This window comes from Cetorhinus maximus, chromosome 24 (assembly GCF_964194155.1).
Source record: "Cetorhinus maximus chromosome 24, sCetMax3.hap1.1, whole genome shotgun sequence".
Lineage (NCBI taxonomy): Eukaryota > Metazoa > Chordata > Chondrichthyes > Lamniformes > Cetorhinidae > Cetorhinus > Cetorhinus maximus.
Genome location: NC_135902.1, coordinates 11300252 through 11328014, shown reverse-complemented (window position 1 = coordinate 11328014; position 27763 = coordinate 11300252). Strand labels below are relative to the sequence as shown.

Genomic DNA, 27763 nt, shown 5'->3' with positions numbered 1-27763 from the left:
CTCTGCAGGCCTGGCAGCATCTGTGAAGAGAGAAACTGAGCTAACGTTTCAAGTCCCCTGAAGAAGAGTCATACAGATTCAAAACGTTAACCCTGTTCCTCCCTCCACAGACGCTGCCAGACTTGCTGGGCAGAATTTTCTCCCCGTTGGGGAGGGAAGTTGATGGGCTGGCGCATGCGGGCGCGCTTCCGATCAGCGCCCCCGATCGGAGGCGCGGCGCCATTTTATGTGGGCGGGCCAATTAAGGCCCACCCAGCGTGACGTCCGCCGGGAAGTGCTATGCGCTCCCTGTGTGGGCGGTGGGGGAGAATCTCTAAACTGAAGAGTGCGCTCTTTCGCGCATGCGCACGGAATCACAGTGCAGAAGAGGCCTTTCGGCCCATCGAGTCTGCACTGACATGTGAGAAATATCTGACCTACCTACCTAATCCCATTTACCAGCACTTGGCCCATAGCCTTGAATGTTATGACGTGCCAAGTGCTCATCCAGGTACTTTTTAAAGGATGTGAGGCAACCCGCCTCCACCACCCTCCCAGACAGCGCATTGCAGACCGTCACCACCCTCTGGGTAAAAAAGTTTTTCCTCACATCCCCCTAAACTTCCTGCCCCTCACCACCTTGAACTTATGCCCCCTTGTGACTGACCCTTCAACTAAGGGGAACAGCTGCTCCCTATCCACCCTGTCCATGCCTCTCATAATCTTGTACACCTCGATCAGGTCACCCCCTCAGTCTTCTCTGCTCCAACGAAAACAACCCAAGTCTATCCAATCTCTCTTCATAACTTAAATGTTTCATCCCAGGCAACATCCCGGTGAATCTCCTCTGCACCCTCTCCAGTGCAATCACATCCTTCCTATAATGTGGCGACCAGAACTGCACACAGTACTCCAGCTGTGGCCTCACCAAGGTTCTATACAACTCCAACATGACCTCCCTACTTTTGTAATCTATGATTGATAAAGGCAAGTGTCCCATATGCCTTTTTCACCACCCCACTAACGTGCCCCTCTCCCTTCAGAGATCTTTGGACACACACACCAAGGTCCCTTTGTTCCTCAGTACTTCCTAGTGCCATGCCATTCATTGAATACTTCCTTGTCAAATCACCTCACACTTTTCAGGATTAAATTCCATCTGCCACTTATCTGCCCATTTGACCATCCCGTCTATATCTTCCTGTAGCCCAAGACACTCAACCTCACTGTCAACCACCCGGCCAATCTTTGTGTCATCTGCAAACTTACTAATCCTACCCCCCACATAGTCATCTATGTCGTTTATCTAAATGACAAATAATATGGGACCCAGCACAGATCCCTGTGGTACGCCACTGGACACTGGCTTCCAGTCACTAAAGCATCCTTCTGTCATCACCCTCTGTCTCCTACAACTAAACCAATTTTGAATCCACCTTTTCAAATTACCCTGTATCCCATGTGCCTTTGCCTTCTTTATAAGTCTCCCATGTGGGACCTTGTCAAAGGCTTTGCTGAAATCCATATAAACTACATCAACTGCACTACCCTCACCTACACACCTGGTCACCTTCTCAAAAAATTCGATCAAATTTGTTAGGCATGACCTCTCTCTGACAAAGCCACGCTGACTATCCCTGATCAAACCTTGAGGTGAGTGCACTCATCTCACTGAGGCTAAGTGCTGCCTCAGGGAAATCAGCTCTACTTTCAACAATAGTAAAAATAGAAGAAAAAAAATTCCCTTACATGTCCGCCGGGGCTCCTGGCCTGTCCGCCAACCTTAAGGCTGGACGGGCAGGTCCTTTAATTGCTTCATTGATCCTGTCAATGGCCTCAATTGGCCATTGACAGGTCAGCGGGCCCGCAGCTGATTTTGCTGCGCTCCCGCCTTCCTGAAAATTTAGATGGGGTGGGGTTACGTCATCCCGCATCATTTTACGTGTCGGCGAGCAGGCCCCGCCCCCGCTCGCCGACGGTAAAATCCTGCCCGCTGAGTTTTTCCAGCATTTTCTTCTTTTATTTCAGATTTCCAGCATCCGCAGTATTTTGCTTTTATCTGAGAGTAAATTTCAAGTTTGCAAAACAAATTGCATTTTAGTGCAAGTGCAGTTCGAGTTATACCTGTCACAAAGGAGGGTGGTTGTAATTATTGGAGGCCAATCATCTCCGTCCCAGAACATCGCTGCAGGAGCAGAATTTTACGAGTCGGCGAATGGGGGCGGCGCCTGCTCGCCGAAGTGTAAAATGACATGCAGTGACGTTGGGGGGAACTCCTGACATCACCACGCCCCATTTAAATTTTCAGGAAGATGGGGGCGCAGTGAAATCAGCTGCGCGCCCGCCGACCTGTCAATGGCCAATTGAGGCCATTGACAGGGTCAATTAAGTAATTAAAGGACCTGCCCGTCCAACCTTAAGGCTGGTGAGCAGGCCAGGAGCCCCGGCTAATGTAACATTGTCACATGAGGGGATATGTAAGGGAAATTTTATTTTTCTATTTTTATCTTTTTTACATGTACAGCTGATCTCCCTGAGGCAGCACTTAGCCTCAGGGAGATGAGTGCGCCCCTTTTGTGCGTAAGCGCGAAAGAGCGCACTCTCAATTTTGGGATTCCCCCCCTGCCCGCACAGGGAGCGCATCGGGCTTCTGTGCGGACGTCACGCTGGGCGGGCCTTAATTGGCCCGCCCACGTAAACTGGCGGCGCGCCTCCGATTGGGGGCTCCGATCGGAAGCACGCCTGTATGCGCCTGCCTTTCAACTTCCCTCCCGACGGGGGGAAAATTCAGCCCCAGGATGACGTTCCTAGGTCCAGCCATCTTCAGCTGTTTCAGCAATGGCCTTCCCTCCATCATAAGGCTTGAAGGGGGATGTTCACTGATTACACAATGTTCAGTATCATTCACAACTCCCCAGATACTGAAGCAGTCCATGTGCTTACACAGCAAGACCTGGACAACACTCAGGCTTGGGCTGCTAAGTGGTAAGTAATGTGTGCACCACACAAGTGTTAGGAATTGATCATCTCCAACAAGAGAGAACCTAACTGTTTCCCCTAGACATTCAACAGCATTACCATCACTGAATTTCCCATTATCAACATCCTGGAAGTTACCATTGACCAGAAACTGAACTGGGCCAACCTAATAAATAATGTGGCTATTAGAGCAGATCAGGGACTAGGGATTCTGAGGCAAGTCGCTCACCTCCTGACTTGTAAAGCCTCTCCACCATCCAGAAGGCACAAGCCAGGAGTGTGATGGAATACTTTCCACTTACCTGGATGAGTGCAGCTCCCACAACATCAAGAAGCTTGACACCATCCAGGACAAAGAGGTCTGCTTGATCGGAACCCCATCTATCGAGTTAACTATCAACCCCTCCCACACCTCCCCACTGTGTGTACTATATACACTTCACTGTCATTGGACCAAAACCCTGGAACTCCCTTCCAAACTGCACTGTAGATGCACCTACACCAGTTGGACTGCAGTGGTTCAAGATGGCAGCACACCACCTTTTCAAGGACATTTAGGGATGGACAAAAAATGTTGGCCTTACCATCAATGCCAACATCGCATGAAAGAATAAAAAACCTGTTATCTCAGAATATTATGGTTCCTTTTTGCTACAAGTGCAAGGGCTGTTGTGACTATTAGGTTACAATCACAGGTGTTATTTTTCTATGTATTACAGTACATTTACAGGACTTGTCTTTCTGGATAACTGATACATTTACAGGGTAGTTTTTCTGATTATCACAATACATTTACATGGGTCAGTGTGTCTGAATATTACAGTACATTTACTGGGGTGTGTTTTCTGAATATTATGGTACATTTACAGCAGTGCGTTTTCTGATTATTACCAGACATTTACAGTATAGTGTTTATCTGAATATTATGGTACATTTACAGGGTAGTTTTTCTGAGCATTATGGTACATTTTTAGGGGCTGCTGTGTCGGAAAGTTACAGTACATTTACTGGGATGTTTTTTTCTGTGAATTACCGTGCATTTACAGGGTTGTTTATCTGAGTATTACCGCGTATTTACAGGGTTGTTTATCTGAGTATTACCGCGTATCTACAGAGTTGTTTTTCTGAGTATTACCGTGTATTTACAGGGTTGTTTTTCTGAGTATTACCGTGTATTTACAGGATTGTTTATCTGAGTATTACCGTGTATTTACAGGGTTGTTTTTCTGAGTATTACCGTGTATTTACAGGGTTGTTTATCTGAGTATTACGGTTCCATTCACTGAGCCACTGGCCAGTTACTGACCGTGGAGTGTTATTTATTTGGCTGACTGTTGTTCCCCTGGTTTCAGGCTGAAGAGAGTAAGGTGGTTCGATTGCAGCTCGAGCTGACCCAAGTGAAAGCAGAGATTGACCGCAGAATCCAGGAGAAGGAAGAGGAGTTTGAGGCAACACGGTAATCTCATTTTCTCCCTGCAGTATTTAGTCAGCATTGGTGCACCGAGTTCAATCACTGTGTTTGAACTGAACCCAGACTGAGGTGACAGGAGCCTTTACCACTGCCTTTTGGCAGCAAGACAGCCAGTTTCCCGCCACCCCTGAGTGGGGCAGATCCTGGAGGAGCACCCACTTGCTCTAGGGTAATCAGGACGATGCAGCTGAAGTCCCGTTACCGGCAGGGCTACGAATGAAGTGCTGGAAAATGGGATTAGGCTGGGTGGCTCGTTTCTCAGCTGGCACAGACATGATGGGCAGAGTGGCCTCCTTCTGTGCTATTAACATTTTCTACATTTTCTAATATCTGTAAAGGAGGAGTGCACAGGGATGTGGGGAGAGGGCGAGGGAGTGGCAGCACGCGAATTGCTCCTCGGGAGAGCCAGTGTGGATACGATGGGCTGAATGGCCTTTGTCTGTGCTGTAACCGTTCTATGATTCTATTCTATGAATTAGGTGTCATCCTACAGACTCCTCAAACTTCAGCAGGCAGCGTCCTCCCAGTCTGGTCACCCAGTATTGCAAACCATGGGCTTTCAGCCCCATCGTCTTCTGCTAGTTTTTGATCGATTTTACTGAGCTTTCGGTTATTGTGAAGGATTATCTTCTGCTGATTGGCCGGTGACTGAGAGTCCTCCCTGGGCAATGACCATCTCTCCTGTCATTCCTTTAAACTGTTGCCGTCAAACTCTGCTCCATATGGGGGGGATTGAGCCTTCCAATCGTCGATTTCTCTCTCGGTTAACATCAAAATGGTCTTTTCCTTCGTTGTAAAACGTGAGCTTTTTCTGTCCAAGGGTGGAGTAAAGTTTTTAATATAATTTCCGCTGCTTCCCTCACCTCCCCCGCCTTCGCATTCTCACCTTTCTGAGCAGTTGCTGACACCTGCTGTGGTACAGAGGCCACAGGCGGCAGCTGCCCTCATGTGAACCCCAATGTGAATGTTGGCAGGCTGTTCACCTGTGTGTGGCCTCATCGCAGCTGGGCTTGGTCCTATTCTCCCTATGCTTCCCAGCAGTGGCGGGGGGGCAGGGTTGGGGGGTTGGGGGGGTGGGGTTGGGGGGGTGGGGGGGCAGGGTTTGGGGGGCAGGGTTGGGGGGCAGGGTTGGGGGGGTGGGGGGGATGGGTGAGGCGGGCTCCAGTATCTCACTCAGAGTGGGGATCACTGGTGAATTTTCCTTCTTATGGCCCAGGAAGGTGGAGGGAAATTTTAATAATCACCGAACTGAGATCAGCTAAATCAACACAGACTGGAGTTCAAGGCAGGGGAGCCCTTCCGGCCTGTGTGGCTCACCCCCATACCACAGAGTGTTTTGTACAGGTCGGAATCAGCAGGAAGACTATATGGTAAGTAAATGTGTGATAGAATTAAGGAGAAAATACACATTCGGCAAATAAAATAGACCACAAGACAGCCCAATGCTCTACTTTATAAAACTCATAAATCGTATGTAAATGATTGCAAATTTAAGGAACTTAAACTGACAGCATAATGATCTTGGACTTGAATATAAACTGCAAAGTGCAGCAGTCCTTTCATTTTAAAAAAATATTTATTCTTTCACGGGATGTGGGCGTCGCTGGCTGGGCCAGCATTTATTGCCCATCTCTAATTGCCCTTGAGAAGGTGGTGGGTAGCTGCCTTCTTGAACCGCTGCAGCCCGACGTGGTGTAGGTAAACCCACAGCGCTGTTAGGAAGGGAATTCCAGGATTTTGATCCAAAGACAGTGAAGGAGCGGCGATGTATTTCCAAGTCAGGATGGTGTGTGACTTGGAGGGGAACTTGTAGGTGGTGGTGTTCCCCTGCGTCTGCTACCCTTGTCCTTCTAGGTGGTAGAGGTCACAGGTGTAGAAGGCGCTGTCGAAGAAGTTAAGGAGACCTGCATTTTGCAATGTATTGTAATTATTTGCATAGTTAAATATTCATAATTGTGTGAACCTTTTATTATTTTACACTTTTGTTGTAAGAGTGGCTGAGTTGCTACTATTAATATTAGGGTTGATCTGCAGACACTTCTTGGGTGGAAACATTAAGTTTATTTACAATATACTCAGCAGCTACTACACGTGTGCTTTCAACTCCAACTCTACCTCCACACTGACTGGTGAGGTAGCCCACGCTACTCTCCTATTGGTTACTACAGATCATGTGATCTTCCTTAACAAGTATTATTCTTAAAGGTACATTACACATTAAACAAAACCACAATTACTACAACTTTATTTTTATTTTACTGATCATCCTTAACCATGTTATAAATTATGAATACTTGTTTTATTTGTATTGTCATCACAATTTGTCACCTGCTGCCAGGCTGATTTTTTCGACCTGTTTTTCCATGGTGGACAGGAAGGAGGCAGTAATGTGTGTTTGCTGAGATTAATGTTTTCCTCTCCAAGTTTGAAATGGCTGAAATTGACAGTGTTTAGTAGCACCTCCAAAGTGAATTAACCTCTGCTGCTTATTCCTAACGAAGTATCTGTTTCCAGCCTTTGCTCACGTTTCTCTTCTTCTCTTCTGTCTTCCATAACTTCTGTCGGATATCCCCTCCCTCCTGTGGTAAGTCTGAAACGTGCACTTTTCTCTTTATAGAGTTCGTATTGAACCATTTAGAGAGTTTCTGGCCCACAGCAGCATCAAAGGATTGTCTTGGATGTTGCGCCTTCCTTTAGTGGCCAACATTGGGGTGTGAATTCAGGTTGAGAAGGATCCAATTATTGTTGAGAAGTCATGGGGCAGGGAAAAGCCAAGGTTCAGGAGAGGAGCAGGGTACAGAAGAGGAGGGAGATCAAGTTAGATGATCTCCAAGAATTGGCTTTCAAAGTCTTTAGATTGCATCGGGAAGGGAATTCAAAGGAAAGAAACAAAAGTGGTATTTTGGAGCCCCAGGAAAGAATAAATTAGAACAGCAACAGCTTATAAATTACATAACACCTTTAACCTAGTAAAACATCCCAAAGTGCTTCACAGGAGCATTATCGAACAAAATTTGATACTGATCCACAAAATGAGATAATAGGACAGATAACTAAAAGCTTAGTCAAAGATAAAGGGTTTAACTATCGTCATAAGGAAGAAGAGACGGAGGATAGGGAGGCTTAGGAAGGGAATTCCAGAGTCAGGGACCTCCGCAGCTCAGCCACCAGTGGTGCAGCGATTAAAATCAGGAATGTACAAGAGGCCTGAATTGGAGGAGTGAAGAGACCTTGGAGGGTTGATTACTGCCTGAAGGCGATTACAGAGATAGGGAGGGGTGAGGCCATGGAGGGATTTCAAAAGAAGGGTGAGAATTTTAAAATCAAGGTGTTGCCGGACTGGGAACCGATATGGATCAGCGAGCACAGGGTGGATGGGACTTGGTGCAAGTTAGAGCAGAGTTTTGGGTGAACTCGAGTTTACGGTGTGTGGGAGGGGTGTGATGTGATTGTAAAATTGAACGTTTTAATGTTTCTAGTTGACACTTAGTGACGTCTTTGTTATCTGGGATCAGAGCTAGACATTTTCTCCTCTTAGTGTTGCTGCTTGAAAGGGTTTGGCATTTGCCTCAGAGCTTTCCAATGACTGGACCATGTTTTACCTATCAAGGAAAAACCACCAGCGAACTCTGGACTCGTTGCAAGCCAGCCTTGATGCAGAGGTGAAAGGTCGCGGGGAGGCGCTGAGAGTGAAGAAGAAGCTGGAGAGTGACCTGAATGAGCTGGAGATCCAACTGGACCAAGGGAACAAGAACAACAGTGAACTGGTGAAGCTACTGAAGAAGATGCAACAACAGACAAAGGTAAGGCAAGAGCTGGAGGCTGCGAGAATAACAGGCCGCAGTATCGGATGGGGATAGTTTAAAATACAACAAAGCCAACACTATCAGTGAGAGAGGACATCTGATCCGTCTTACCCCATCCATTTGGAAATTCAAAAAAATGAACGTGAATTGTAGGTTTGCTTAAAATACCAGAAAAAGCACATGCATTTACATAGCACCTTTCACAACCCCAGGATGTCTCAAAGCGCTTTAAAAGTATTTTTGAAGTGTCGCTGTTGTAGGAAACGTGACAAGCAACTTGTGCACAGCAAGCTTCTAGAAACATCCAAGAGTTAGTGACCAGGTATTCCATTTCAGTGGCTCTGGCTCCCTTAATGATGAACCCATTCCAAGTGTTGATCACAAAATGCATGAAGAAGTGTTTTCATGACTTCTCTCCTCAACGTTCACCCCTTTTAACCTATGCCCTGTGTTCTATTTTGGACACCTTCCAGTGATGTAGTGCTCCAGGTTAACCTTTTCTAGATAGGACTTGCATTTATATAGCGCCCTTCATAACCTCAGTACATCTGAAGAGAGGAGGGAAAAGGAAGCGAATCTTACATTCCGGATCCCACTGCCTCGTAGCAGAAACTCATGAGCCTGAGCCAACGTCATCCTCGAACCGAGGGAGAGCTGACATCCCAAAGTGCTTTACAGCTAATAGAGTATTTTATAAGCATTGTTACTGTTGTAGTGTGAGACTGTGTTGTTTAATATCTAGAATACTTTTGAAAGTGTCTCTTTCAGTCTCCTTCTCTCAAGATTGGAGACCCCTTTTCTCAGTCCTTTGCCACAAGGGATCTTCCATGTATTCTCTGCATGGCTTGAATAATTTTCCTACCTGTTAGTGTTCAGCGAAGGAACAGCCTGGCAAGCGGCGAATGAAGACATTTGGTCCAGAAATTGCCACTACACAGTCATTTTTGTTGTAATTTCTTCTCATCCTGGTTTCTTTCATGAGCCCTTCCCAAACTCCAGATGAGAGACTGAGTGAGTGATGAACCCACTGCCGGGCAGTCTAAAAGCAGCCACTGGAGGGAGAACCAAGCCCAGCCTGTGGTCGGTGCTTGACTTCTGCTCAAACTCTGTCTCTGACGCGAGTGAGGTTCACTCTGTTTGAAATCGTGGACATTAGTTCTCGCCTCGCCAACCTGTCCGTACGATGTTGGGTGTCAAAAGAAATGCCACCCACCTTTTTAACTTTCTCTGTTGCCGGAAGCCAGGGGAGTGATATGTTCCTGTTTTACCTCAATCTGATTGGCCAATTCGTCATCTGTGTGACAACTTATTATTGAAACAGTTCTTTGTCATATTTCAGCCACATTATATTTGTGGTTTCCTCTCAAATGGGCTCATTTTTCTTTCTGAAAGGGCGGCCTGCTGGGAACCATTGATCCTAACAGTTTAATCGTGGGATTCGAGTTTATAGTAATGCTCCCTGTTCAAAGTATTTGCCAGTAACAGAGACCCCCTACTGGCTCAATAGCAAATCCCACCTGAATAATATCCCGTGGTTGGACAGTTCCATCTTGAGTCCCGGGCTGAGGTGATTAAGTGGTTTATCTTAACTTGCGTCAGAGAATGGAGAGCCCAACTTTTCCATGACATTGCCTGAAGGACTATAAATTAGCTCTAGCTCAGGGGTAATACCCTTCCTCTGATTCAGACGATTGTGGGTTCAATTCCGACTCCAGGGACTCGAGCACAAAATCCAGGCTGACGCTTCAGCGCTGAGGGAGTGCTGCACTGTTGGAGGCATCATCTTTCAGATGAGACTTTAAATTGGTGCCTCACCTGCTCTCCCAGGTGGATGCCACACTGTTTGAAGAAGAGCAAGGCAGTTCTCCCCAGTATTCTGGCCAACACTTATCCCTCAATAAATACCTGAAGCAGACGATCTGGTCAGCTATCATGTTGTTGTTTGTGGGAGCTTGCTGTGCCACAGATTAGCAGCCACGTTCCCTACATTACAACAGTGACTGCACTTTATTGGCTGTTAAGTGCTTTGGGATGTCTTAAGGTTGTGAAAGGTGCTAGGTAAATGCAAGTTATTTTTAACCAATGCATGTTGTACCATTACTTTTCTAAACAGAGCTGGGAAGCGTTTCAGCAGAAGGCACAACCATCGGGGACTCCTTCCCTTTGTACACCTCCAGCAGTAATGTCCTCAATTATTTATGAAGAGGCGGAGCCCAAAAAGGCCCAAGAACCCACATGGAATTCCTTTTGATCTTATTGGCAGAGCTTCATTAACAGGTCTAGCGCTGTTCCCATTTTTCCAGCAGCCAACAAAATGGAGAACCTGCCCGATGAACAGGAGAGAACATCAGCGACAGAGAGCTGAGAACTGGGGACCCTAGCGGGCCAGTCCCAGGAAATTGGAAGGTCGGAGAGGCCCCTGATTGGGTCCGGAGTGGAAGAGTTTGCTCCCTCTCTCTCTGTTTACAACACATGTGTAAATACGCTGGTGATACAAATGCTGCACTTCAAAGTAATTGACTGGATGTGAAGTGTTTGAGGAGCTTTCTAAGGGCTGGGGATAAGACATTAAAAAAAAATGTAGGTCATAATTTTTTAACTAAGTATTATCACCCAGAGAATATTCATGAGATTTTCACTGAATGCATTTTCAAGCCATTGGATTGGGAAAGGACAGTGGGAGAACACCCTGCTCTTTAACTTAGCATCATACAATCAATAGACACCCCCATCAGTTTAACATGGTCTCTCCAGCAGTGCAGTACTGTACTTGAGTACAGTTTCAGTCTAGGTTACGTGCTCAAGTCCTGGAATGTGGCTTGAACTCAAAACACTTTGTGACTCGAGAGAGCCGAGAGTGCAACCAAACCCTCAACACAGCCTCCTCACAACGCACCTTTCTCTAATCGGAGGGTAAATCTTTCCAAAACTTTAGTCAGTTTCAAATTCTTGCTCAATTCACATTTAACTTTATTCTGTGGAAAGATAAACAATTGCTGGTCAGCGGACGCCTCAGTATATGCAGCCTATGTGCTGTGTTATTTGGGTGTGACTCGGAGAGGACAATCACACCTGTCTTCCGTGACTCTCTCCAGTTGTTTAGTGGGCTCTGCACTCAGCAATTGAGCCCAGGTCAGGAAACTCCGAACTTCAAGCATTCAGTTGGCTGACCTGAGCCAGATTGGTGGGTTTTACATCTGCATCGCAAGTGGAAGGAGGTAGAATGGAAACCAGCTGGCCCCCCTTTTTGGAACGTGCTAAGGCGTGGGTCGGAGTGGACTGGGCTGTGATGCTTCCCACAGTTGAATAACCAGTTGGCCCTCTGTGTAGATTTATACATGAGGAATGGCCATGTGTGGCAAAGAGCATCTGTCACCCAGGAAAATATACACACCCTTCAGCAGAGGAGAGATTTGGAGAGGAAACAGCCTCACAATTCTGAACAATACCTGCTTCGGAAGAGCTTTTTGTTCTTTATTCTTTCATGGGATGTGGGTGGCGTTGGCAAGGCCAGCGTTTGTTGCCCATTCTAACTGCCCTTGAACTGGTTGGTTTCCTAGACCATTTCAGAGAGTCAACCACATCGCACTGGATCTGGAGTCATGTGTAAGGACAGCAGATTTCCTTCCCTAGAGGACATTAGTGAACCAGATGGGTTTTACGACAATCATGGTCACCATTATTGATGGCTAGCTTTCAATTCCAGATTTATTAATCGAACTTTAATTTCACCAGCTGCCATAATGGGACCCATGTCCCCAGAGCATTAGCCCGAACCCCTGGATTACTAGTCCAGTGATATTACCATTACACCATCATCCTCTCCCTAAGTAGGTTTAGAAAGTACACAAACAGGAAAAACATCCTCACCAGTTCCCCCCACTCTACCAAACATCTTCAAGAAATGAACTCATCTCTCCCAGACTAATATGCACTAGGTGGTAAAAACAAAAAACTGCGGATGCTGGAAATCTAAAACAAAAACAGAAATACCTGGAAAAACTCAGCAGGTCTGGCAGCATCGGCGGAGAAGAGCACAGTTGACGTTTCGAGTCCTCATGACCCTTCAACAGAACTAAGTAAAAATAGGAGAGGGGTGAAATATAAGCTGGTTTAAGGTGGGGGGGTGGTTTGTTGGGACAAGCAGCCAGTCCTCCACCTATCACTAGCTGCTTGTCCCAACAAACTGCCCCCCCCACCCCGCCTTAAACCAGCTTATATTTCACCCCTTTCCTATTTTTACTTAGTTCTGTTGAAGGGTCATGAGAACTCGAAACGTCAACTATGCACTAGGTGGTGCTGTGTACCAGCTCTTGGATCTCAAATTGAAACACGATAGTCCGTTAGAAAGTGAGTGCAGTGCACAGGACTGCCCTGTGCTTTTCCTCTGGCAGAGATGTCCCATCCCTCCGTTCCTGATCATCTAGTGTTATTTCTTCGGGATTGTTCTCTATATTTTCATTGCCATGTAGTTCGAGCTCACTGTTGTTACCGAGGGGCAGATGAACGATAGTAGAGCTGGTTGCAAAATGTAAAACAAAGAAGATCTCCTAACATTATTGCCACCCTGTCTTCACGTTCTAGAGAATAGTGTGAAGTGGAGGAAGGATTCTCAGACTGACTGACAGTGCGACAGGCCCCAGTGTGAACACTCTTCCTTGGCCATAATCATCTGACCAGTCTGGAGGGTGGTCAGACCTGTACCTTTGCAGATTTTTTTGGGGATGTCATGTCCGTATGATTAGGAAGGAGTGAACACTCACCAAACAAAAGAGTATCCCATGGGATTTTAATCCATCTCCACTCAGCAGCACTGTTGAGAGTGAGCTCTGAACACTACACCTTCTTGAATATTGCTGAAAAGAGAGACGCATTGCTGAAGATTTTTTGTCTTTCAGGGCAAATGCAAGAATGCCAAATTTCAAAGGAGCACACCAATTTACACTACAGGAGAAAAGGGTGCTGATTGGTTGGCAAGTCGACTCTGATTGGTCGAGGTGTTACCATGGAGAAAGCAATGGGGAACTGTAGGCTCCCCAAGCTTTTGTTTGCAGAAGACAGGTCCCTGCGTATTAATGAATACATCCGCTCATTGACAGGTCAAAGGGCCATTGACAACTCCCAGTGTGATTCATCCGCTGGCACTATTTTGAAGTAGTGTAGGAAAGTTCTCCCACATGTTCCTGGCCAATATTTATCCCCCAACCAACCCCTAAGAACAAATAACCTTAGTATTTAGTTAATCGCTGTTCGTGGGAGCTTGCTGTGCACAGGCTGGCATTGCTGTGTTTCCTACATCACGACAGTGTTCATGCCATGAAACAAAGTAGGTCATTGGCTGTAAAGCGCTTTAGGACACCCTGCGGTGATGAAGGGCGCTATAAAAATGCAAGGCCTTTCATTTCTTTAAACCCGTGACAGGCGGCTGGTATGGCAGGCTCTTCCTTGGAGCAGCTGAGTGGCTGGTATTGAAGGAACTGTGTTACTGTGTTACCCAGGACATGCAGACTCAGATGGAGGATGACGCCCGGCAGCACGAGGAGCTCCGAGAGCAGTATAGCCTGGTGGAGCGACGCTGCAGCGTGCTGTCCACTGAGCTGGAAGAAACCCGCAGTGCCCTGGACATTACCGACCGTGCACGCAAAATCCTGGAGCAAGAGCTGATGGAGATGACTGATAAATACAACGAGATTAACACACAGGTAAGGAGAGCTGGTCGAGGGTGGCAGGCTGGGACAGGGAAGCTATCAATAAAAGCCGAGAACTCGAAACAACTTGAATTCCTCAAAGTGGATTTGGAATTTACAACGTGTTTCTAGGTAGATGGATAATCGGTTTATTGAAACAAATCATCACGCTGGCAATGTGCCGAACTCACGATACAAATAAACAAGTAATCACAGTTTATAACATTATAGTCCATTATTAAAATTAAAATGAAGTATAAAACAATAAAAGGATTGTAAAATTAGTACACAAATAATGACAATACATTGCAAAATGCAGCTGTCATTAATATACAGAATAAAAATGGAAGGTTTACTACACTCTGCATTTTGTATTAAGGTCCATGGTGCTAATTGGGTCCATACCAGTTGATGAAGTTAAAACTAAGACACAGTTGCTTTCTTTGCTGGAGAGCGCTTATTGATTTAGTTCACAGTCCACACTCCTTCAGCTATTTCAGTGTCCCAGCAATCCCCATACAAATATCCATCAAACTCCAGTGGTTTCTTGTCGCGTTTCTACTGCTATGGCCGAAGGTTGTGCAGGGATGAGATTGCCGCCAGAATACTCGGGAAAGGCCCATCAGAGACGTTCCCAGGTTTTCCGCGGAGCTCTGACCACTCTGACCTTTGTCTCCTCCCCTTCCCCAGTTCCAAGGAGCTACTGTCCTCAAACGGAAGCTGGAGTCTGACCTGCAGCAGCTGACCGCTGAGCACGAGGAGTTGGCGAGTGAATTCAGAGGCGCGGATGAGAAAGCGAAGAAGGTGCTTTGTGAGGTGAGCGCGGCTCCTCATCGCTTCCTGGGCCTATTCCCGGGGAACGGTGGGCGGGGAAACTTTTAAATGAACTGGGGGCTGTTCTGGCAGAACTTTGTCCTTCTTGATGTGAGCGATGTCACGGCTGGAGAATTGAATTTGCCCATGTGGAGCCTATAGCCCCCTCCCACCCACAGCCCTCCCACCCCCACCCCTCCCACCCCCACCCCATCCACCCACACCCCTCCCACCCACACCCCTCCCACCCCCACCCCTCCCACCCACACCCCTCCCACCCACAGCCCTCCCACACACGCCCCTCCCACCAACGCCCCTCCCATCCCCACCCCTCCCACCTCCGCCCCTCCCACCCCCACCCCTCCCACCCACACCCCTAACACACAAACCCCTCCCACCCACACCCCTCCCACCCCCACCCCTCCCACCCACAGCCCTCCCACCCACAGCCCTCCCACCCCCACCCCTCCCACCCACACCCCTCCCACCCACACCCCTCGCACCCCCACCCCTCCCACCCCCCTCCCACCCACAGCCCTCCCACCCGCAGCCCTCCCACCCCCCTCCCACCCACACCCCTCCCACCCACACCCCTCCCACCCCCACCCCTCCCACCCACACCCCTCCCACCCACAGCCCTCCCACCCACAGCCCTCCCACCCCCACCCCTCCCACCCACAATCCTCCCACCCACACCCCTCCAACCCACACCCCTCCAACCCACACCCCGCCCACTCAACCGCTTCCCTGTCATTTTGATGCTTCCTGCACCCATGAATGTTTACCCTCTATTGTCTCCAAATGTGGGAGTGCTGCACTGTCAGAGGGTCAGTACTGAGGGAGTGCTGCACTGTCAGAGGGTCAGCACTGAAGGAGCGCTGCACTGTCAGAGGGTCAGTACTGAGGGAGTGCTGCACTGTCAGAGGGTCAGTACTGAGGGAGTGCTGCACTGTCAGAGGGTCAGTACTGAGGGAGTGCTGCACTGTCAGAGGGTCAGTACTGAGGGAGTGCTGCACTGTCAGAGGGTCAGCACTGAAGGAGCGCTGCACTGTCAGAGGGTCAGTACTGAGGGAGTGCTGCACTGTCAGAGGGTCAGCACTGAAGGAGCGCTGCACTGTCAGAGGGTCAGTACTGAGGGAGTGCTGCACTGTCAGAGGGTCAGTACTGAAGGAGCGCTGCACTGTCAGAGGGTCAGTACTGAGGGAGTGCTGCACTGTCAGAGGGTCAGTACTGAAGGAGCGCTGCACTGTCAGAGGGTCAGTACTGAGGGAGTGCTGCACTGTCAGAGGGTCAGTACTGAGGGAGCGCTGCACTGTCAGAGGGTCAGTACTGAAGGAGCGCTGCACTGTCAGAGGGTCAGCACTGAAGGAGCGCTGCACTGTCAGAGGGTCAGTACTGAGGGAGTGCTGCACTGTCAGAGGGTCAGTACTGAAGGAGCGCTGCACTGTCAGAGGGTCAGTACTGAGGGAGTGCTGCACTGTCAGAGGGTCAGTACTGAGGGAGCGCTGCACTGTCAGAGGGTCAGTACTGAAGGAGCACTGCACTGTCAGAGGGTCAGTACTGAAGGAGCGCTGCACTGTCAGAAGGTCAGTACATAGGGAATACTGTGCTGTCAGAGGATCAGTACTGAGGGAGTGCTGCGCTGTGGGAGGATCAGTACTGAGGGAGTGCTGCGCTGTGGGAGGATCAGTACTGAGAGAATGCTGCGCTGTGGCAGGATCAGTACTGAGAGAGTGCTGTGTTTTGGGAGTATCAGTACTGAGAGAGTGCTGTGTTTTGGGAGTATCAGTACTGAGGGAGTGCTGCGCTGTGGGAGGATCAGTCCTGAGAGAGTGCTGCGCTGTGGGAGGATCAGTACTGAGGGAGTGCTGCGCTGTCAGAGGATCAGTACTGAGAGAATGCTGCGCTGTGGGAGTATCAGTACTGAGAGAGTGCTGCACTGTGGGAGTATCAGTACTGAGAGAGTGCTGCGCTGTGGGAGGATCAGTACTGAGAGAGTGCTGCGCTGTGGGAGTATCAGTACTGAGAGAGTGCTGCGCTGTCAGAGTATCAGTACTGAGAGAGTGCTGCGCTGTGGGAGTATCAGTACTGAGAGAGTGCTGCGCTGTGGGAGGATCAGTACTGAGGGAGTGCTGCGCTGTGGGAGTATCAGTACTGAGAGAGTGCTGCGCTGTCAGAGGATCAGTACTGAGAGAGTGCTGCGCTGTGGGAGTATCAGTACTGAGAGAGTGCTGCGCTGTGGGAGTATCAGTACTGAGAGAGTGCTGCGCTGTCAGAGGATCAGTACTGAGAGAGTGCTGCGCTGTCAGAGGATCAGTACTGAGAGAGTGCTGCGCTGTGGGAGTATCAGTACTGAGAGAGTGCTGCACTGTGGGAGGATCAGTACTGAGAGAGTGCTGCACTGTGGGAGGATCAGTACTGAGGGAGTGCTGCGCTGTCAGAGTATCAGTACTGAGAGAGTGCTGCGCTGTGGGAGGATCAGTATTGAGAGAGTGCTGCGCTGTGGGAGGATCAGTACTGAGGGAGTGCTGCGCTGTCAGAGTATCAGTACTGAGAGAGTGCTGCGCTGTCAGAGTATCAGTACTGAGAGAGTGCTGCGCTGTGGGAGGATCAGTATTGAGAGAGTGCTGCACTGTGGGGGTGACCCCCCACCTGCTTTCTAGGGTGGACATTAAAGGTGCCATGGCACTATTTGAAGAAGAACTGGGGAGTTCTCCCCAGTGTCCTGGCCAATATTTATCCTCAAACAGCATCACAAAAGCAGATTATCTGGTCGTTATCACATTGCTGTTTGTGGGAACTTGCTCTGTGCAAATTGGCTGCTGTGTTTCTGACATTACAACAGTGACTACACTTCAAAGGTACTTCATTGGCTGTATTTGCTGGTCATGAAAAGCACTATGTAAATGCGTATTTCATTGCCTGAGACGTGTTTTGGGTTGTCTGGAAGATGTGACGAGGGCTATATGACCAGAACCATTGAATTATAGAATAGTGATAGCACAGAAAGAGGCCATTCTTGGTTTTTCCTTGCCTGTTGACCTAGTGTTGCATGTCAGCTGGTGGATGTACTGTACTTTGATTTCCAGAAGGCATTTGATAAAGTGCCACATCAAAGATTATAATGGAAAATAAGAGCTCATGGTGTAGGGGGTAACATATTGGTATGGATAGAAGATTGGCTAGCTAACAGGAGGCAGAGAGTAGGCATAAATGGGTCTTTTTCAGGTTGGCACAATGTAACGAGTGGTGTGCCACAGGGAGCAGTGCTGGGATCTCAACTGTTTACAATTTATATAAATAACTTGGATGAAGGGATGGATGGGATGGTTGCCAAATTTGCTGATGACACAAAGACAGGTAGGAAAGTAAATTGTGAAGAGGACATAAGGAGGCTACAAAAAGATATAGATAGTTTAAGTGAGTGGGCAAAAATTTGGCAAAATATGAAATTGTCCATTTTGGCAGGAAGAATAAAAGAGAAGCTTATTATCTGAATGGTGAGAGATTGCAGAGCTCTGAGATTCAGAGGGATCTGGGTGTCCTAGTGCATGAATCACAACAGGCTAGTATGCAGGTACAGCAGGTAATTAGGAAAGCTAATAGAATGTTATCATTTATTGCCAGGGGTATTGAATACAAAAGTAGGGAGATTATGCTTCAGTTGTACAGGGCACTAGTGAGATCACATCTGGAGTATTGCGTACAGTATTGCTCATCTTATTTAAGGAAGGATGTAAATGCCTTGGAAGCAGTTCAGAGAAGGTTTATCAGACTAATACCAGGAAAGGGCGGGTTGCCTTATGAGGAAAGGTTGGACTGGCTAGACTTGTATCTGCTGGGGTTTAGAAGAATAAGAGGCGATTTGATTGAAATATGTAAGATCCTGAGGGATCTTGACAGCGTGGATGTGGAGAGGATCTAGAACTAGGGGGGTCACTGTTTAAAAATAAGGAGATGAAGCAAATTTTTTCTCTCAGAGGGTCGTGAGTCTTTGGAACTCTCTTCCTGAAAAGGTGTTGGAAGCAGAGTCTTTAAATGTTTTTGAGGCAGAGGTGGATAGATTCTTGATAAGCAAGGGGGTGATAGGTTATCCGAGGTAGGCGCTAGGCAAATTTCAGGTTACTATCAGATCAGCCATGGTCCTTATTAAATGGTGGAGAAGGCTCGAGGGGCTGAATGGCCTAATCCTGTTCCTTGTTCGTATGTCTTAATCTGACCCCACCATCCTCAATAACCAGGAGGACGGTGTTGACGGAGGCTTCATTTCGAGGATTCCACAAGGAGAATTGTAACCGGTGTGCTGATTACTCCCAGTAAATCTTGACCCTTGAAGTCCAGGCTTCATTCCCACTAAGAGATACGAAGGCCAGAAATCTGACAGACAAAACATACGATGCTGTAAAAGTCCAGTGAGATCCAGGACAGAAAGATAGCAACCAGGAATGAATTCTAAAATTAATGGGAGGTGTAGAATGTCACAGGCCGTGGGCCCACAATCTCCCAGCTCCTGGAAAGAGTGGATCACAAAACCGCAGCACTATCCTCGGTCAAGCAGGGGCAATATTTGCCGACTGAGGTTGCTGTTCAGGCACCAGACCAGGTTTCGTGTTTCAGTTAAGTTTAAATAGTGCAGATTATGATAAGTCTGCCAGCTGGTTCCGATGGTAAATTGTTTGTGCATCTTTTGCGGCTTTGGGTGTCAACAGAAACAGCTCGATTGAATGACTGCCCTGGATGTCTGCCAGCAGTTTAATGTGCTGTGTGGAGTTCTGGGAGCGGCCAGCAGGTGGCAGTGCCGCTCTATGCTGCAGGAGGAGGGCAGGGGCAGCAGTGACCGGACTCTATTACCTGGAAAAACTCAGCAGGTCTGGCAGCATCTGCGGAGAGGAGCACAGTTAACGCTTCGAGTCCAAATGACTCTTCATCAGAACTAAGAAAAAATAGTAAAGGGGTGAAATATAAGCTGGTTTAAGGGGGGGTGGGACAGGTAGAGCTGGATAGAGGGCCAGTGATAGGTGGAGATAACCAAAAGATGTCATAGACAAGCTTATATTTCACCTCTTTTCTATTTTTACTTAGTTCTGATGAAGAGTCATTCGGACTCAAAACGTTAACTGTGTTCCTCTCCGCAGATGCTGTCAGACCTGCTGAGACTAATCTAGGTGTTCATTTGGATGACATTTTGCTACTGGGCAGTGTTTACAGGACAGGCCCTTTATTATGTCAGTGCAAGTTTTATTTTAGTGATAACAGCTGACGGACATTTTTTAAAAAGTATGTGCGAACATTTGCTGCTTTAACCACAGGCAGAGATTTTTTGAAACCTGTTCTGTCACAAGATAAAACTGATTACATAATAAAGGAGCTGTTAATTCTGAGCAGAGAGCCAGTGCCTCGGAGCATGAGGGTGCAGGTCTGTACCCAATGCCCCCCACACAGTGGGTACCTGTACCCAATGCCCCCCACACAGTGGGTACCTGTACCCAATGCCCCCCACACAGCAGGTACCTATACCCAATGCCCCCCACACAGTGGGTATCTATACCCAATGCCCCCCACACAGTGGGTACCTGTACCCAATGCCCCCCACACAGTGGGCACCTGTACCCAGTGCCCCCCCACACAGTGGGTACCTGTACCCAGTGCCCCCCCACATGGTGGGTACCTGTACCCAATGCCCCCCACACAGCAGGTACCTGTACCCAATGCCCCCCCACATGCTGGGTATCTCTACCCAATGCCCCCCACACAGTGGGTACCGATCTGAGACCAGTGAGGAGCACAAACTGTCAGCTTGAGAAGAAGACAAACACAGGGGGGGTCTTGATTTTCGGGGGTGGGGTGTGGAGGTCAGAGTGTACGAGCACTGAGTTGCATCGTTACAAAGGACCCCAGCGCCTCCAGCAGGGGATCTGCTTGGCAGCTTAAGGTTGAGGACATGGCCGGAAGACAGCGGCATCAGAACAGGAAAATGCCATCTTTAACTTCACCTTTGGACTGATAACCACAAGGCAAAGCCGGGGGAGGTGGGGGGAGGAGGGGGTGGTGTGGGGTGGGGGTCATAATGGTCCGGGGGGGGTGGGGGTGGTGGGGGGTGCGGGGGGTGGGGGGGTGTCTAACTTAAATTGGGTCCAGGAGAGAGTGACAACAGGCTGCTCCCACATCGCTGCCTGTTCATTCTGGATTTGTAACGCGAAGGTGGGTGAATTTATCATTGTCCCTCGGAGCGGCCTCTTGGGACTGGTCGTCTCTGGAGGAGATGCCATTCACAGCCGACAGTCTCACTGGCCCTGGCAGGATTTGAAGATGAGTGTAATGTGATCCCCGGCCACTCAGATTCCGTTCCAATTTCGAGCTGAGGCCACTTCAGCGGATCCTGTGGCCATGACCACCCCCCCCAATATCCTTCCCGTTCCTGGGAATTTGAGCTAGCATTCCCTTGAATGGTGTGAATAGCTGGTCATATATAACATCCAGGGGTCAGTGACAGTTTAGCATGCACAAGAAATGGGAAACGCAGTGCCTCATGATTCAGCCCTCCCTCACACACTCTGTGCACCTGTTTGCCCCCTGTCTCTTCCATTTACCACCCCCCTCAACACTTGCTGCCTATTTACCCCCTCACTGTTAACCCCTTGGCCTCGCCACAGTGTTTGTGGTTTCTTCTTATGTAAAGGTTAAACCGAACAATAAAACCCAGCTATGGAAAGTTCCAGTGCTAGGTCTGGTGACAGTCCACCTATTTTGTGGCCATTTTCTCTAACCTCTCTATTTAATTTCTTTTTAAATTCTAAATCCTGAATTCACCTTTTCAATTCCCTTCCACCTTGGTTGGTCCATTTTGGAGCTGGAAGAAATGCAAGTCTTCACCTGAACCAGCCGGTGACATTCTGCTACGAGGAAGGAATTTCTGCTCAGAAATCACGAAAGTGTCATAATTCTTAAACGAAAATGGAAATTTGTGCAAATGTACCCTGGGCTGAGAAAGAGAGGGAGAGGAGTCAAGGTGGCTGAATATTTTGGTCCAGAATTCGGAGCATGGGTTTATGCTCATTCACAGACCAATCACAAGGGGGCAGTGTTGCCCAGGTATGGTGCAGTGAACAGCTAAAGTGAATTGTCTGTTGTGTTTAGGTTGTCCGATTAGCTGAGGAGCTGCACCATGAACAGGAGCACGCCCTGCACCTGGAGAGGATAAAGAAGGGCCTTGAGGCGCAGATCAAGGACTTAAACGTGAAACTGGAAGAGGCCGAGCAGTTGGCCCTGAAGGGAGGGAAGAAAATTATTCAGAAACTGGAAGGCCGGGTAAGAACACGGGCCACATAAAAACCGGGGACCTCGCTGGGAGTTACTGAGCTCGTGTACGTAAGAGCGGTCGGCCCGATTGGCGTCGAGTGGTTGTGAATCGCACTGCGGATTTTTTTCCCCACCTGGAAAATCCGGGAGGGGGTTAGAAGCTGAGCAGACACAGGGGGGGTGGGGGAGGGGGTGGGGGAGGGGAGGGGGGCAGTGTTGTCAACATTAAGCTGGTGGCCATAATGGCTCATCAATCCTTTAGTGTCCGACGGGGGGCAGTTGCCATTTATGTGAAAAAGGAAAAGCTCCCCCTGATTTCACTCCTAAAATGAGGGACAGGTGAACTCATTTTGAGCTAGATTTTGACCTGGAAGAGTGCTACCCACCTGTCGCTTGGCACAAGGATGGGGTTGCAGCCTGCGAACCAGGGGCTGCGGTTTGGGAAGGTGAAGTTCAGCGGGCGTATACCGCGCGCGGCAGGCTGCTGACTGACTGCTGCTTCTTGGTAACAGGTGAAAGAACTGGAGGCGGAGCTGGACGCAGAGCAAAAGCGACACGGGGAGACCGTGAAGACCCTGCGCAAGAACGAGCGTCGGCTGAAGGAGCTCGTGTTCCAGGCAGAGGAGGATCAGAAGAACCAGCACCGCATGCAGGAGCTGGTCGAGAGGCTCCAGAACAAGTTAAAGGCCTACAAGAGGCAGGTGGAGGAAGCAGTAAGTATGGACCACCTCGCACTGGCAGCTTAGGCTGGCAAACTGGGGGATAAGGAAGGTCTGATATTCGGCACCCAGAGTGGTTGGGGCATTCCAGACGCCTAATCTGGAACAGAAACCCAATGTTTTTTCTTCCTTCATGCGGTATGGGCATCGCTGGCAAGGCCAGCATTTGTTGGCCTTAAGAAGGTGGTGGTGAGCTGCCTTCTTGAACCGCTGCAGCCCATGTGGTGTAGGTACACCCACTGTGCTGTTAGGGAGTTCCAGGATTTTGACCCAGCGACAGTGAAGGAACGGCGATATATTTCCAAGCCAGGATGGTGAGTGGCCCAATGGTGCTGGCATTCCCATGCACCTGTTGCCCTTGTCCTTCCAGTGGTAGAAGTCGTTTGTTTGGAAGGTGCTGTCAAAGAAGGTTTGGTGCATGTTGTAGATGGTACACACTGTGCACTGGTGGTGGAGGGAGCGAATGTTTAAATTGGCAGATGGGGTGCCAATCAAGTGGAGAGTATCCCATCACACTCCTGACTTGTGCCTTGTAGACAGTGGACAGGCTTCGGGGAGTCAGGAGGTGAATTACTCGTTGCAGGATTCCTAGCCTCTGATCTGCTCTTGTAGCCACAGTATTTATATGGCCAGTTCAGTCCAGTATTTATATGGCCGGTCCAGTCCAGTATTTATGTGACAGGTCCAGTCCAGTATTTATATGGCCGGTCCAGTCCAGTATTTATATGGCCGGTCCAGTCCAGTATTTATATGGCCGGTCCAGTCCAGTATTTATGTGACAGGTCCAGTCCAGTATTTATATGGCCGGTCCAGTCCAGTATTTATATGGCTGGTGCAGTTCAGTTTCTGGTATTTGTAGCCACCACCCCCCATCCCGAGGAAGTTGATAATGGGGGATTCAGTTTTGTCAACTGGAGGTAGTTAGATTCTCTCTTGCTGAAGCGTCTCTGAATCAAACCGCTGGAACATTCACACAATTTAGGGGTCGATTTTGACTTTTTAGTGACTGCCTGGGTCGGTCGCCTGTTCTGGCAGTGGAGAGGCCCCAGCGATTTAGGGACCCCGGCCTCTTCTGGGTCCGGCAGGAAAGGCACGAGGTGACAAGCAGGCCTCTAGTGGAGCTGGCAGGATTGGGCCAGACGGGTCAACAGCGAAGTTTGTTGTGGGGGGGGGGGTCACAATCGCTGGGGGGTGGGGATGACGGGGCAGCACTAGCTCGGGTTATTTCAGTGGGATGCCTGCTCCCAAAAATAAGGTGACACCTGACCATTGTGGGTGGAACTGTTACCAAGGAGATTTCAGGGCAGGCGCTGGCCAGTTCCAGGCTCCTGTTCATGTTGCAAGGTCCTGATCTCTTTCTCATTTATTTGTTTCCTTGGGTTTACCGCGGGTACTTTAGAAACCCTTGGTGGCTACAGATCAGAGAGATTCCAAATGACCCTTAAAGGTCCTGTCAGGCAAGGTGACAAACCTTGAAGGGCTTATTGGATGTTTGGTAAGTAGGGACTATTTAAGAGGGAGTGGTTCTGTGTTGTGTGTCATTGTTGCCGGTATTCAGTGAGACCTGATGAAGTGGTACCTGGAACCGACTTACCTGACGACCTGGGATTCAACATCATTTCTAACCCATCCTGAGGCCCAGTTTAATTTTAGTGAGGGAGGGAGAAGACTGCTAGACGGACTGAATTTAGGCCCGGTTGCCATTTCCAAGAGAAGAACTGGGCAGTTTCCCAATTTGGGGGGGTCGGGGGGGGGGTGGGGGGAGGGGTGGAGTGGCAGAAGTTTGGGAAGAGCGTGCGGATGTTCCCACCTTTGGAATTCTTCACCTCTTTTCTTCCCCAGGAAGAACAGGCCAACATGAATCTGGCAAAGTACCGAAAGACGGTCCACGAGTTAGATGATGCGGAGGAGCGCGCCGACATTGCCGAGGCGGCACTGACCAAAATACGCACCAAGAACCGGGCCAGCTTTGGCAAAGGCTACTCCTCGGTAAAGGTTTCCACTGGCTCTTCCTGTGCAGAGGCACCTTTTGTGTGGTGAATGTGTCTGGGTGTCTGATGTGGTCACACTTTAATGCTCCTCCTGCTGATGTCATCTCCACACAAACCAGCAGAAAATTAACTGCCGCGCACCTAAAGGAAGACTTGCATTTATGTAGCACCTGCCTTGACTTCAGGATGTCCCACTGCACTTTATAGCCAACGAAGCACTTTATTGAAATGTGTCCACTGCCCTAAGCTTGCACAAACAGCTATGTGATAATGGCAATTGCTTTTAGTGATGTTAGTTGAGGGATAAATATTGGCCAGGAAACTGGGGAGTATCTGTCTGCTCTTCTTTAAATTGGATTGTGGGGTCTTTTGTGTCCACCTGATCCGATAGACTGCACCTTGGACCATAAGACCATAAGACTTAGGAGCAGAAATTAGGCCATTCGGCCCATTGAGTCTGCTCCGCCATTCAATCATGGCTGATAAGTTTCTCAACCCCATTCTCCCGCCTTCTCCCCGTAACCCTTGATCCCCTTACCAATCAAGAACCTATCTATCTCGGTCTTAAGTACACTCAATGACCTGGCCTCCACAGCCTTCTGTGGCAATTAATTCCATAGATTCACCACTCTCTGGCTAAAGAAGTTTCTCCTCATCTCTGTTCTAAAAGGTTTTCCCTTTACTCTGAGGCTGTGCCCTCGGGTCCTAGTCTCTCCTACTAATGGAAACATCTTCCCCATGTCCACTCTATCCAGGCCTTTCAGTATTCTGTAAGTTTCAATCAGATCCCCCCTCATCCTTCTAAACTCCATCGAGTATAGACCCAGAGTCCTCAAAGGTTCCTCTGGACACTGCAGCGTTCCCACATTGTAACTCATTTGTCATTGGTGACTCACTGTTAGTTCTCGCAACAAACTAGTTAACTAAGGGGGAGATGGTGGCGTAGTGATAATGTTGCTGGATTACTAATCCAGAGGTCCAGGCTGATGCTCTGGGGACATGGGTTCAAACCCCACTGTTAAGTTCCATTTAACTGGAAGTTAAATTCAATTAATAAAACCTGGAATTAAAAGCTAATCTGTAGTCAATAATTGTGACCATGAAACTATCATTAGCTGTCATAAAAACCCACCTGGTTCACTAATGTCCTTTAGGGAAGGAAATCTGCTGTCCTTACCTGGTCTGGCCTACATGTAACTGCAGACCCACAGCAACGTGGTTGACTCTTAACTGCCCTCTGCAATGGCCTAGCAAGCCACGCAGTTCAAGGGCAGTTAGGGATGGGCAGCAAATGCCAGCCTGGCCAGGGACTCCCACATCCCACAAGTACATTCTCAAATAATTTAGATTAAAAGGTGCAACTTGGAAACAGTACAAAGTCATCCTGTATATTGAAGTAGCTGTGCTTTGTGATACTGCTATTACTCTATATTACTGTTACTGTAATCTTACTATTTTTGAGTTAGGGATTGATTACAGGTATCTTCACGCTGTGGTGTGTTCTAACAGGCGGCAGAGGTGGGAAGTCTCAGGTAGCTTCTCAGCAGTTTGAGCTGATTGGCTGTTGCTCTCAGTGTGAAGTTGGAACCCAATGAGGATCATTTTGTTGATGGGGTGAAAACAGGCGCCCGTGTGCTAATACGACTAACCTGTTTGAAAACCTGCTTTTCACACACTACTTTGGTCCTAATCGTTGTTTATCATAATTTAACTTTGCCTGGAGGGCCACCTGGAGGTGAGCACTCGAGCGCTGATCGGACGCGGCTTTCATGGAGCAGTGTATGTGAGTATCCTCGCACCCACTTCCACTGAGGTTATAGCCTGTTCTGGCTGGTACACAGCGAAACATTGAAGGATGGGCTGAGGGAGGAAGGGGCACAGGTTCTCCGACATAAAACTGAAAGTCCTGGCGGAGGAGTTCCAATGGAGAAGGAATATCCTGTAGCTGCAAGGGGGAAGATGTTGACCTCACCCTCATGTCCCTGTGGTGCTGGTGCTGCTCTATCTGTCCTCACATCCTCCTCCAATCCCTCATCCAGACCAAGTGGTAAGATGTCTGAGACCAAGCATGGTCTCAGTCCAAGTAGGCTCTAGTCCTTTCTATATTGCTTAAAAAAAGAGACACGCTGCAGAAGCCTTTCATCTTGCACTCATCAGGACAAACCCAAGAATACCAAATTTCAAACGATCAAAACAAATATAGTACAGGAGAAAAGGGTTTTGATTGGTCCCAAAGCTCCCGGGTAATTCAAAAAGGGAGTAAGGCTTAAACATGTTCCTTTTGTTTGCAGAGAACGGGTCCCCTTGTATAAACATATGTCACTTATAGCAAGTATCAATGAGCCATGTTATGAGCTCGACTGATTATCTTAAATTGGCTGTTAGTGTCACTATTAGCACACTAAGGATCCCTTTCTCCTGGTGGCTTCTGTTGGGTCCCCAAGAAAGCAGAGAAGTGGGGTAGCACAGCACTTATTCTCTTTGCCCAAAGTCCTCAGAGAATTCCCAGAATAAATGGTATTCCAGTGTTAGTGCAGTCTTAACTCCTAGAAAGTTTCCTGATGTGTCTAAAGTCCTCTTTAAATTTTCAGCAGCAATTGAAAACTGTGAAAGCTGAACGCCTTTTAAGGTGGCGCTCGAAATCCTTGTTTACTGCTGTTTAGCTTCTCACTGTTGTGAGAGATTGTTAATGGAAGCACTTGCCACAAAGTGGTGCGCAGCCTCTTTAATGAGCGCTAGTGAACAGCTTGTCAGTCAGAGGCTTAATGGTCCTTCAGTCAGCTGTTCCTGTCGCTAGCGTAACTCCTTTACCAAGATGGCGTCTTGCGCTAAATTTGGGCTAAACCGACTTTGCAGCTCAAGGCTCCATTTTAGCCAACTCGGTGGTCTTGGGTCCTAAAGTATCCAGGGAAAATCACTCCCGATGTTTGCATCAAGCATGACACATTCTGGGTTAGTTCAGAGTCGATGGGTGATAAAGCCAGCTCTACTTTACCCCAATATTCCTCAGTGTCTCCTC

At 48.4% G+C, this 27763-nt stretch overlaps 1 protein-coding gene across 8 annotated transcripts in view; it reads left to right on the top strand.

Moving 5' to 3' along the window:
• Positions 1 to 27763, top strand: part of LOC144699643 (putative uncharacterized protein MYH16) — a 298882-nt gene that overhangs the window by 261572 nt on the left and 9547 nt on the right. For all 8 annotated transcript variants that reach the window (XM_078570735.1, XM_078570736.1, XM_078570734.1 and 5 more), the window contains 7 exons: positions 4311 to 4414; positions 8040 to 8232; positions 13734 to 13937; positions 14613 to 14738; positions 21873 to 22043; positions 22547 to 22747; positions 24596 to 24742. In XM_078570735.1, the coding sequence (XP_078426861.1) occupies positions 4311 to 4414; positions 8040 to 8232; positions 13734 to 13937; positions 14613 to 14738; positions 21873 to 22043; positions 22547 to 22747; positions 24596 to 24742 (1146 nt within the window). The remainder of the gene's footprint in view (positions 1 to 4310; positions 4415 to 8039; positions 8233 to 13733; positions 13938 to 14612; positions 14739 to 21872; positions 22044 to 22546; positions 22748 to 24595; positions 24743 to 27763) is intronic.